This window comes from Mercurialis annua, linkage group LG5 (assembly GCF_937616625.2).
Source record: "Mercurialis annua linkage group LG5, ddMerAnnu1.2, whole genome shotgun sequence".
Taxonomy (NCBI): domain Eukaryota; kingdom Viridiplantae; phylum Streptophyta; class Magnoliopsida; order Malpighiales; family Euphorbiaceae; genus Mercurialis; species Mercurialis annua.
In genome coordinates this window covers 51,480,082-51,492,722 of record NC_065574.1, presented here as the reverse complement: position 1 = coordinate 51,492,722, position 12,641 = coordinate 51,480,082, and the positions used below count along the sequence as shown (strand labels likewise).

At 33.1% G+C, this 12,641-nt stretch overlaps 3 protein-coding genes across 6 annotated transcripts; 2 read left to right on the top strand and 1 right to left on the bottom strand.

Annotated features, from left to right (window-relative positions):
* Positions 1–1,602: 1,602 nt before the first annotated feature.
* On the top strand, positions 1,603–3,487 carry LOC126680719 (uncharacterized). Of its 2 annotated transcripts, none has more exons than XM_050375898.2 (4): positions 1,603–2,021; positions 2,542–2,675; positions 2,781–2,878; positions 3,096–3,224. In XM_050375898.2, the coding sequence occupies exons 1-4, from the start codon at positions 1,823–1,825 to the stop codon at positions 3,127–3,129; spliced, it is 465 nt and encodes a 154-aa protein (XP_050231855.1). In that variant the 5' UTR covers positions 1,603–1,822; the 3' UTR covers positions 3,130–3,224. The 2 variants fall into 2 exon arrangements, with proteins under 2 accessions (XP_050231855.1, XP_050231854.1); XM_050375897.2 differs by having other exon boundaries at positions 1,610–2,021; positions 3,112–3,487.
* Positions 3,488–3,535: 48 nt separating this feature from the next.
* LOC126680720 (protein C2-DOMAIN ABA-RELATED 7-like) lies at positions 3,536–5,809 on the bottom strand. Its single transcript, XM_050375899.2, has 4 exons — positions 5,539–5,809; positions 4,871–4,966; positions 4,439–4,736; positions 3,536–3,742 (listed from the first exon to the last, which is right to left on the bottom strand). The coding sequence occupies exons 1-4, from the start codon at positions 5,647–5,649 to the stop codon at positions 3,711–3,713; spliced, it is 537 nt and encodes a 178-aa protein (XP_050231856.1). The 5' UTR covers positions 5,650–5,809; the 3' UTR covers positions 3,536–3,710.
* A 1,230-nt stretch (positions 5,810–7,039) lies between these two features.
* On the top strand, positions 7,040–8,611 carry LOC126680718 (pentatricopeptide repeat-containing protein At1g12620-like). 3 transcript variants are annotated; one of them, XM_050375896.2, is made up of 3 exons: positions 7,040–7,233; positions 7,327–7,394; positions 7,560–8,611. In XM_050375896.2, the coding sequence occupies exons 1-3, from the start codon at positions 7,122–7,124 to the stop codon at positions 8,589–8,591; spliced, it is 1,212 nt and encodes a 403-aa protein (XP_050231853.1). In that variant the 5' UTR covers positions 7,040–7,121; the 3' UTR covers positions 8,592–8,611. The 3 variants fall into 3 exon arrangements, with proteins under 3 accessions (XP_050231853.1, XP_050231852.1, XP_050231851.1); XM_050375895.2 differs by having other exon boundaries at positions 7,040–7,394; XM_050375894.2 differs by having other exon boundaries at positions 7,042–7,233; positions 7,327–8,611.
* The last annotated feature ends 4,030 nt before the right edge of the window (positions 8,612–12,641 follow it).

The following is a 12,641-nucleotide window of genomic DNA, read 5'->3' as shown; positions in this document are numbered from 1 at the left end:
ATTAATACATAATTATTTTTTTGATAGAAAAAACAAGATCTTGCACAGCAAGAAGCAAGCAGCTAACTAGTTAAAATCAAACATGCTATTACTAATGGCCCTGAAATCTTTATTCTAAAATATGAGACCATTTTTGGGGAAACTCCTCTATCCATATATGACCATCCATAAATTCTGCATTTGCTGCCAAAGAGTGAGCTAAACAGTTCGTCTGTCTTGGAGAAAAGGACCACTTAATTTTTATAAAATTATTTGCCATTGTTTTGATCCTACTCAGAATATCACCAAGCTCAGAAATATATTCACTATCTTGTTGAAGAGCAGAAACCAGCTGAGCATTATCACTCTCTGCAATAACCAACCTGAACGAACATTCATTAGCTACCTTGATTCCCCAATGCAAAGCCTACGCCTCTGCCTCGATAATGGATTTTTCTGCCTTAAATTGCCTATGCCCCGCAGCCATAACCTAGCCATTACTATCACGAGCAACAAATCCCATTCATCTTCTTCCTCAGCCCGCCGCCGTCAAATCTACCGTAACACCCTATCAACATCATTTCCACCATACCCATGGTCTCTCCTAGACCTTTATCCATCACCACCTTCTTCATAGCTGTAGCCACATCTGACGACTACATAAATTAACCTACACAACCACAAACCAATGATTTTTACAAACACAAATCTATAACAACTAGTACTCACAACTCAAACACCATAGCAGAAATATAAGAATCAATACATGTCAAACATCACACAGTTTTCTCAAAACAAAAACAAAAATATTGAAGCATTTCATCAACAAAAACCAAAACAACACAAAACTAACCTAATAAACAAAGACCCCAACCGGGCATCCGGGCAGCGGGTGCGGATCTGGAAGAACTAGAACAGCCACATAAGGCTCACAGGTCATGCCAGACATGTCCCAAGAAGAAGACCTAATCCAATAAAAGTAAGATTCTTGATGATGATGCTTCTGTCAATGAAACCCAAAAGTCTGTTGCCGTTGGGGTTTTTGTGGGGAGGGGATTTGAGGGTTTAGATCAGGGTGGCGGTGGTGGTGGACGGTGGTGGTGGACGAAATATGGAAGGGATGGAGGTTAGTCGGAAAACAAAATACAAAAGTTAGCATGAGATGTAATATTTTACCGTTTAATGACATTAAATGTAAAGAAAAGGTTAGCACAACTGAAAAACTTTGACAGCCTTAGCAAAAATGTAAAAAAGACCCGCTTTCAGCCCATTTGTGTAATTTTCTCTAATTTTAGGGCATGGAAGCAGATTTTTGGCCCATATGAAAATGACCATTCCAAGAAGAGGCAAGGCCCATTGAGCCAACCTTGCAGAAAATGGACTAATATTAGAGTAATTCTATAATATTAGAGTAATCAAAGAAGTGTTTTAAAACTGGACCAGATCATCCGGTCGGATTGGACTAACCAAAAACCAATTGGGTGTCCGTTACGGTTATATGCCAAAATTCAAAAACTAAAAAATCAGCTAAAAACCGAATGACCGAAGTTGCCCAGAACTCCACAAATGTGTCATTTTGCTGATAAAATTATTAGCACTCCTTTTCTGGTATAAGACACAGTTTTCAAACAGGACATGGAACTTGTCTTAGGTAACTTCGGAACAACATTTAAAGATAAGAATGTTGGAGCTACCAAGAACAAAGCAATACATAGGTTTTGCTACCAAACTTAAACCCTATTTTCCACCAAGACAATACTTAACTCAACTATAAAATCATCACAACATGTCTCTATAATCCCTCCCTTTCCTCCAAATTTGAACCTTTTTTCTGAAATCTAAAATGCCGAGCTCACTTAACGATGCTCTTGTTCGCCAAGAATTTGACCCAAGCTCATCAGCCACTACTCTTCATGCAGTCATTGTAATGGATGCACTTAAAGAGTTCAGTATAGAGCCAATTTTATGGGCATTAGAGAATATTATGGCTCCTGGTTATGTACTCACTTTGCTTGGGATCATGCCCTGGCTTAATATTCCTTGTAAGTATTGAATCAAACTATTCATCAAAAAAAAAGTATTGAATCAAACCGAATCGAGCCAAAATTTTACTTTTTCCAACAATAGAGCCGAATTACTAAAGAATTTAAAAAATACAAATGGAACCGAACCAAACTAGTCAGTTTGATCGATTTTTCAATTTGGTTTGCTTATTTTTCACTAAAACTCCAAATTCGTTGATTTTTTTATTAAGTTTGGCTTGAATTTTTACATCATATGATATGTATGCATAAAGATGGATTGTATATGAAATTTTTGAACCGAGCCTCAGTCCCCAACTCCCATTAACACCGGATAGGTATTAGCCCCTGTATATGCTTCTACGACTTCGTGGAGACCTGTATTTTATTAAACAGTTGATCGCGCGGGTCTAAGCATTGCAGTTTTGAGGAGGCTCGGCTTCTCCAAAGTTTTGAAAGAGTACAATTAACTATGTGTTCTTTTCAATTTAAAAATTGGTTTCGCACTTAATAAGATTGAGATATGTTTTGTTGTGTCTAGTATCGTCAAAGACCCCAGAAGTATGGGGCGTGGAGTTTGAAGAATTAGCACAGGCGCAAGCTGCAAGTGAGTCGATGATCGATCCAAAATATCTAAAGCTTCAAGAAGTGGTAGACCTTTGCAAAAGATTCGGGGTATTGTGGAAACCACATTCTTTAGTTGTGATTAAAGTCATAATCAATGTTGTAGAAAGAGAAAAACAGAAGTCTGAATTAAATCTAATGTGAGTTGTAATGCAGGTAGTGCTACAGAAGGAAGTAGTAATGGGGTTTCCATTGAGACTTGTGGTGGTTGAAAAAATTACTAGCCTTCATGCTACATGGGTAGTCTTTGATAGGTAAGACTAATTCTTCGAATTATCCAACTAATTCGGTTGGTTCAGTTTTCGGTCCGTTTGATTAAAAAATAAAATAATATGGTTACGGATAATTCGGTTAAACTTTAACCGAAATGACAAATGCTCAGTCTAATGACTTGAATGATATAGGCATATTAGCATAATGTATGGCCTCTTTTTTCTTTCTGTATTTGAGGTTTAATGGTAACTTTGTTAGCTCGGTATGGAAACAGATACCAGAAGAAGAATAGAGAATTCTTTACCAGAAGAATTCCGTGCAATATGTTAATGATGAATGAAAATGGGGAAGCAGACATGATTAGAAGGCAGCCGATGATGATCGATAACGGAGAGTTCACTCCTGGGGAATCATCAGCTTCCTTGATACCTACTCCACAGCTGATGATTTCTGATGGATGGAAAAAAATTCTAACCATTTTCTGATGGGAAAAAATTCTTACCATTAGCAATTAGCATTTTCTTTTTCTGTTCTCTCTTGTAATAAGAAAATCAGTACCTTGCATTTTAGTTAATGCAGGTTATGGATCTGGGTAATAATTTCACAACTTTATTGATGACTCAAAAAATCTGCTGTCTTGAACACTTAAATGTACGAGTCTATATGTATTTAACTTCAGCTAAATTAGAGAAAAAATGGACGTGAAATTGAAAGATTATGAAGTATTAGTAGTAGTTTATGAGTATAAAGGCAGCAAAGCGAAGAAACACACTCAGGAGAACGAATACGGATTTGAAATTCGCAGAAGAATTCACAGTAAAATCAATCAGAGTTGAAGATGACATGAATGCTGAATCAAGTTATTCATTTGCTCTAATGATTCCATGGTGTTTTCAGAAGTCTCTCTGTCATGAAAAAACAAATATGCTTGGAAATCAATCAGGCTGAAATTTTTAACGGCAAAACGCATATTTGGTAGCTTGCACTTGTCCACTTTTTCACATTCATCCCTATACTTTAAACTGTCAACATTGAATTATTACACTTTTAATTTATAAAAATTAGGTCCATCCGCCGGGAAAATGAAGTGGATGTACATCACGTGCCATTAGTGCAACCAGAGAAGTTTTTTATTATTTTAACTTTACTAAATTTGAGTTCATGCACTTCTATTTTTGTTGACATCAAGTCCCTATATTATTATTTTTCCGGTTTGCATTGACACCGGTAACACTTTTTATGACGGAGGACCCAATGTCTACAAAATTAAAAGTGTAAGGAGTCAATGTTGACAAATAAAAGAGGAGGGATTCAATACCAAATACAGGACAAGTGCAGGGATCCAAAAATATGTTATGCCATTTTTTAACAAAATACTACAATTATATTGCACTGCACTAAGCAGTTCTCAGCACAAAAAATTGGCAGAAATTAGTTATACATATGATAATGTTAACAATTTCCAACTGTTAATCTCTGTCTATTTATTTATTACATGAAAGAGTACCTTTAAACTCATTTCAAGCAGAGCAATCCATCTTAAATCTATATACATACACACATCATAACGATAAGGCAACTAGTAGTGTTTTAGCTGGTACCTTCTATCTCGAGTCCCCTGGCACCCGGAACATCAATCCACTCAATCTCAACCTCCACTTCGCCACTCTCGACATTTCTCAATCTGAGATGCATATTTTGGGTGATTTTGCCATCGTTCCAAACAATGGAACTCTCGTCGCCAAGGTAATTGTCCTTATTTGGCCGAACTCTTGACAATGCGCACCCGTTTGGGAGATTTTTCATGCCCATCTTAAGAGCCGCTATATATGGTTTGATGTCGATCAGTGCATCGCCCATCTTGTCATCAACAGTGAACGTATCTTTGTCGAAAACTGCCTGCAAAAGATACCCAAAATCAATACAATTAGAGGAGTCGGTCTTGACATCGAAAAATTGCATTTTTCTTTGCACAAGATAATAATACATCACAATATTAAAATCGAAAATTATAATGTAGGGAAATCACTTACTAATTTAATTGGCTCGTTAGGGTCCTTAATGGACACCGTTAGTTCTTCGTTCCATTCAGGATTGCAGTTTTTCTTCACCACTTTAGTCTTAAATGTCTGCAACAATTATATTATATCAGAAGAACAGCAAACAACCAAATCGCATAATCTAAATTCCAATTTTCTTTTTTCAACAATCTTTTGGTCATAAACTCAAAATAATTCCAGATTAAAACAAACACCTAGGTAGCACGGACACAGAAAATAGGACACTTGGACACAGATACGGCGAACTGTGTTATTTTAAGGTTTTCTATGTTGAAAATGAAGTTCCGAGTTAAACATTTTTACGAAACAGAAAATGTCGATCGAATGAAATGTCTATGCAACGGACACAATAAAATAGATTCTATTTAATTTGGTGCAACAACTTCAGGAACAGTTTATTTTACCAATTTCAACATATATGAGAGAATTTTCTAACTAATTCACACATAAAAAATTGGTAATTTTCAAGATTATAAATTTCTAAAAAAGAAAAGTACCCTTTTAAGGAAAAGATTATGGGGGTATAAAATTACAAAATGAATGTTAAAAAAGATTAACAGACCAGAAAATCAAAATAAAAACATAGGATTCAAGAACACAAAAAAGCAAGTAAATGAGAATTTAAATTAAAGAAAATAGACCTGATTTCTCAAAGTGATGACAACATAAGGATCGCTAGAACCAAGATCACGAACAGCAAGATTTAAACCTCGTTTGACTCGAATTCTTAAAAGTCCAAGAATGTTCTCCATTACCCTTCAACAAGAAAACCTCAGGACAACAGAAGCTGAATTTTTTGAAAATATTAAGAATGTAATAAAATCATAAAAAAATTAGGCTATAGATGGCTGCAACGTGTCGTTTTAAGGAAGCAAGAATATAATCTACTGGTTCAACGTTGTTCTCGCTAGCAGCCTGCTGGCTTGCCTATATTTTATCAGGATAAGTCTTCCTTTCTTGTTGACCTTTTTTTAGCTCATTTTTCCAGCAGAGAATTGCCTAATTTTTATCACTAAATATTAATTAGATAATTTATCATCAAACCCACTACAGTGGTAATCATTTTTTCTTACACTAAAAAAATATTCCTTTAAATTTTTAATATTTTAATCATTTTTTACTTTAAAATTTATACATTTCTATCAATTACACGCATAAATTTATTGTTACCACATATTAATTCAATTAATATATATAATAATTATTATATTTTATAAAATTTAAAGTTATAATTTACGCAATGACTATTTTATTAATATTGGCAAATCTGATATCGGCCTACCAAAATATTGATGTAATATATTCTATTTCATTATCATGTAATGTCGTAGTATGTTTTGTTTCTAGGTTATCTTTTAATTTATGTAATGTTTTTATGTTACCGTATCATTAAATTATATATATAATGGTTTTTAAGTTTTTAATTTTGACAAAACAATATACTAACTTCCCAATTTTTGAAATTAAAATACCGGCACCGTTTTGGGTATAAAACGACATCGTTTTTTTGAAATGAAATATGGTCATAATTGTAAAAAATGGAAAGTTCGTGTTAAATAATGCCAAAATTAAAAATTTATATTAAATATACAAAACACGCGAAGTTGGTAATTTTTAGTGCATTTAAACCAATGTAAAATAAAATAAACACAAAATTTACGTAAAATAAAGTAAAAATATATGTTAGGAATCAATCATACAGATTAATAATGAAGAATGAGGTCAAAACTACATTTTAACCATTTCAAAAGTTTAAAATGGATAAAATATCAAAACACCGCACATTTATGGGCTTATTATCATTTGTCGTCCCTGATTTTTGAATTTTTTATTATTGGCGTTCGTTTCTAAGTTTCATTTTCAACCAGTAAACTCCCTGATCTTTGACTTTACGATCACAAAAGTCATTTTGCCTAAAAAAAAATATAACGTAATTCAACCTAAAACTACCTAAAGTAATTTTTTTCATTTTTATGGTATTTTGATTAAAAAAACAAACACTCTTATTTAGTCCTTATGTGTGGACTCTTTGCCTTGCCATGGATGAAATATTGAAATATACAAGCTTTGTGTTTTTTCAAAAAATAAAATGATTAATTTGTAACTTGACTTATAAATTGAGGGCAAATTGAAAATTTTTTACTGAAGGAAAATTAAAATACATGTAAGTAGTTAACAGTTAATGAAGCTACTGTAATTGCAAAGCAAGTATCTGGGTTAAAACATGGTACCCAGAACTGCAATTTTTGCGAGAAATGCTAAACAATCTCACTCTCTCGCCTCTTTATTCCTTAACCCTGAACTTGAACATAAAGTCAAGAATGAGTGCAATTCAGGTAAATTAAACCTCAAAAATGCAATTCAATATTTTGATGAACTGCTTCTTTTTAAACCCATTGCTTCAGTTACTACTTTTAATCATTTGTTAGGCTCAATTTCTAAGCTAAAATCATATTCAGATGTGTTTACTCTGCACAGCAAGATGAAACATGCTGGGGTAAGCCCTAACTTATGTACACTCAATATTGTGATGAATTGTTGTTGTAATTTGAAGTTAATAAATTGTGGGTTTTGTGTGTTTGGTGAAATTATGAAGATGGGTTTTGAGCCTGATTTGGTTACTATTAGAACTTTGGTTAAAGGTATGTGCTTGGATGGACAGGCAATGGATGCACTCAAACTGTTTGATAAAATGACTGTGAGAGGGTTTCAATGGGATATTCGCTTGTATAACATTGTAATTAGCGGGCTTTGTAAAATCCGCAAAACGGGTTGTGCTGTTGAGTTGCATAGGAGGACGGTGGATGAGAATCGTAACGGTAATTTATTCACTTATAGTATGATTATAAGCTCTCTTTGCAAAGATGGATTGGTTTCTAATGCATTGGAAATGTTTGAGGAGATGACCAGTTTGGGAATCTGTCCTGATGTTTTTGTTTACAGTTCTGTGATTGATGGGCTCCTTAAGGTGGGAAAACTAAAGGAAGCGATTAACGTTTTCAATCACATGGTTGGTCTAGGGATTAAAGCTAATTTAGTTACTTACAACTCTATGATTCATGGGTTTTGTGGATTGGGATTATGGAAGAAATCGATGAAGATCATTAATCAAATGGTGGCAGAAGGTATAGTACCAGATGTGGTAACGTTCACGACATTGATCGATTGTTTATGCAAGCAGGAGAAAGTCAGAGAAGCTTGTGAAATCTTTCATTTGATGATTAAGAATGGAAAAGAGCCTGATGAGTTTACTTATAATTCACTTTTGAATGGATTGTTTCGAGCAAGAAGATTTGAAGCAGCCAAGGTATTGTTCTATGAAATTCCCACTGTGGGTTTAATCCCTAGTGTCATTACTTATAACATAATGATCGAAGGTCTTTGCAAGGAAGGTAAGCTATTTGAGGCTGAAAAAATGTTTGAACAAATGGAAGAAAGTGGTTGTGACCCAGATGACATCTCGTTTAATATCATTATACAATGTTTTCTACAAGAAAATCAAGTTGACAAAGCAATGGGATTTCTGAAAAGAATGCGGAACAAAAACTTGTCTCCAAATGAAAGTCTTATTTGTAAGTTGTTGCAGCTTTCCTTGACGGATGAACGATGCCTCAGGACACTCCAGTCTTTACCAAATAATTCCCTAGGTAATTTGTTGCAGAAGTCTCAGAAACATGTTACAACTGTGACCTAATTGAACTCAAATGTTCTTCTATGTTGCATTGAAACATGAGAAACAGTAGAAACGATATTTGTGTATAAATAGGTTATTAGATTTAGGATTTCATAGTTTTAGAAGCAGTAGAGTTAGTATAGGACCCTGACAAATTTCCTGTGCAAATTACTTCTTGTAACTTGTAAGTGATTTAGGTGCATGTGTATAAGCTGGAATTTCTTGCCGGTTGTTTTTTAATCTTATAATACATCGTCTGACTTTTTTTTAACCACCATCTTGAGCCATAACCTTAATTTGTTATCTTGATTTACATCTTGTATCTGATAATGATCAAACTTTGACTAGTTTTTTTGTTAGATTTAGGCTTTCATGGTTCAAAGTTCAAACCAATTTTGTTTGTTACGATTTCATCAGAACTACTGAGGCACGACACGAGCTCTTATTCTATTTTTTAGTCATTCAGATGATTTCTTGTGCGTGGATGGGTTTTGGCCGACAGATTATCTTTCTACCCTAACACGGATTTTGTGCTTTGATATATTCTAATGAATATTTACAGTTGCTATTTTAATTAGAATGATGATGGATTATATGGCGGAGGGTATGTTTGTCGATTTTCTTATGGTTGCTTATGCATGTTTTGAGCTTTGTACGTAATTGTTTTGCAACACCATTTCTGACTAGATTGCAGACCTCTGATAAACTAGTTTAATGAAAGTTGTTCAAAGTGATACTTGTTGTCTGTGTAATAATCCCTCAGACAGCATCAATCATCTCTTCTTTGATTGCTGCTATTCAAGGGACATTGGTGCAAAGTTTCGAAGGAAATGGGGTTCAACCGACCTGTTTTGAGTTGGAGAAGAGAGATCAATTATCTTTATAGAAGAACTGACAGCAGGAGACTAAGGAAGTTATTGTTTTGTGCCACCATCTACCATATCTGGGGGGCCATAAATGAGTTGATATTCAAGAAGAATCTTATCCAAGCAGCAGGGTCTTCTGTAAAATAAAGTCTGATGGTGTTATCAGGAATAGTAGGAGGAAGTAAATTCCTGATGCTCCCCTTGATTGCTTGTTGCTGTCTGTTGTTCCTGTGTTGTTACATTGCTTGTGCTGGGTTGGTTAGTGAGTCTGGTTTGTTTTGAGAGCTGGGTTTGGGCGGTCTGTGGCTTTTGGCCTGTTGTTTTTTAGTGTATCTCTCTAAGTAATAAAATCACTCTCTCTTGATGATTGACTAGAAGAAAAAAAAAGTTTTACAGTGTTAATTTAACTATTCATTGGTTCCATATTTAACAGTGGCACTCCTAATTTATTCTTTCCCATCTTTGGTGTATTTTGCTGTTTGATGTTTAGATTTTCAGGAAACTTTTTGATATCTTTTTTCTTGGCTACTAATTTTGGTTGTTTAGCTATCAGATTACAACTTGAATGAATGCTTAGCTAATGGCAGTGTAGTTGCTGAGAGTTGTCGATGGTTTTGAACCTTACACAATAAGGTTCAAACTTCAAAATAAATTAAATCAGACCAGTCATTGTGCATTTGAGCTAAATAGATTTTCACACGTGGTGTGTTGGAGATGTAAAACAGTCATGCGGATTAACATGATCATGCAATCCAGTACTGGTGCTATTGTGGTTCTCTGGTGAACAAACTCTAGCACAACCTATCAGTTCGAAATTATTTTCACAAATTCAAGCAGGAATTCTGATATCCTCAACAGGAAGAGCAATCTATAAACAACTATACAATTTATTGGAGTTATATTAGTTCAATGATTAAGAACCAATGCTCTTGTTCATTTCGCAAACAAAAAGTTCTTGCAGGTGACTTCCGCGCAAGCATTAGTAAATTGCAAGATCATTCCTTGTATAACTATTTCATCAGACAGAGTGCATTGGAACAAGAGCTGGAGAAGGTGAGAAAAACTGTGGATAATCTTCAAAGTAAACTACGAGTGGTACGTATTATTCCGCTTGAGATCTGCTTTCCGCACTTGCAATGTTATTTTCTTTGAATATCATTCTTAGCAGTAGGTTTTTAATTTCCACGATACACCCATGCAAATTTCCGCTGGCTGGATTAGAAATGTATCAGGGACATCTTGCAATTTACTAATGCTGTGTAACACCAATTTATAGAAGAAGCAAGGTTCCCATCATTGTAATTCCCAATAATAAAAGCAGGTATGGCCCGTAACTCTGCTATAATTACACTTGCCACGTCTTGAAAGGTTTGAAAAAATTTAGAGAGCTAAAATTATTGAACATTATAAATTAAATTAATATGCAGTTTATATTAGAATACATATTGCAATGCGAATTTAGGTGATATGCAGTTGAAATGGAGGTATAAAATAGAAACAAAGTATCATGTGAAAGAGGTGATATGACAAAAATAAAGGAATGCCAAAGCAGACATGAAACCTCCAGTTAATTTACATTACAAGTAAAAAAGAAGTTGAAAAATATCTAATCTAATATAACATTCAAAAATCAAAGCTATTAATGGTTACTGAAAAACCGATTGACTAAAATAACATTCAAAAAGTAGCACTGGTTGCAATTGATAATTTCTTGTATTGCAGATACCCGACTCGTCTAATACATGTTCAAATCTTTCTGGTAAGTAATTCTTCCATGACTTCACAGAATCAATTATCTTTTCAGTTAAGAAGATTTTTGAAATTTAGAAGTTTAAATAATTCAAATTTTGTTTATTGTTTAAGAAATGCTAAGAAATTTGAGCATTAATAATTGACTTATCAAGTGCAGATTGATCGGTTTCACCTCTCTCTTTTAAGTGTACACCTACAAATAAAGCCGACCTGCTACATTTCTAAGTCATCAGTTACATATTACACCAGTGATTCATTTAATTATGTGTTTGGAGATGACATGCTGGAGAGAAACAAGATTGGAATTTGTTTCATACTGACAAATGCAGACAGACATAACATTTGATCGGTACGATTGTCCTTTGCTAGTTCTGACTGATCAAACCCTCCGTAGTTCGTACACTAGATATTGATATTGAAGTCAAGGATCATTCATATATTGTTTTGCTATCTTTTATTCTCCAATGTGGTAATTGATGGACATCATTTGCTAAATGATTGCACCAATTTCTTCATTGCATCCCAACTGGTTTGTAGATAATTGGTAATCTCAGTCAAGGATATCGCTGAAAATCCAAATAATCATCTCATAGATTAACTTTATTCAGCTTTTATGATAATCCTAATGAAAATTAACTCAACTATTTTTTTCTTCATTTAACTAAAATTATGATAAAAGTAATATATTGACTAGTATAACATAGATTCAAATTGATACTTTTACTATATAACTAAACAAATTATTATATAGTTCCAAACTAATATGAAACTATTATGAGATTGTTATAAAACTTGAAAAAAAATACTCGTATGAAAATTATTATAAAATTTATTGTAAAATTTGTATATAACTCATTTAAAAACTGAAATAAACTCTTATAATGTTATTTAAAGTTTTACTGAACTTACTAAAAATTCTTTAAAACTTGTATAGAATACTTTTGTGAAACTTATGGTTTTTTTAAGAAACTTGTACTATAACAATTTCACAATAGCTTTACATATAATTTTATTTAAAAATGTTATGAAACGGTATGATAAATCACTTCGAAAATATCATAATAAGAAGTTGATGAAAAGTATTCAAACAATATTTTTCATGGCTATTTTATAAAAAAACAATTATGAAATAATTCTATGAAACAATTTTAAAAACAATTTTACAACGATTTGACATCAATTGCATAGAGATTTATTATTATTTTTTGATAAAAATAATTCTTTCACATATTATTTTTTTTTGAAAGTTCACATATTTTATATAAAATAGTTTATAATGGTTTCATGCTAACTTCACAAGGAGTAGTTATAAGAATAAAATAAAAATAATTAAATATGAAAAGGACTATCCATTATATTTTCGGAAATGATTATAGACATTTCAATAGTAGTTTTATACTGTCATTTTTTATTTTTATCTCTCTTTTTTTAAATCACCGAAATTTTAGAAAAC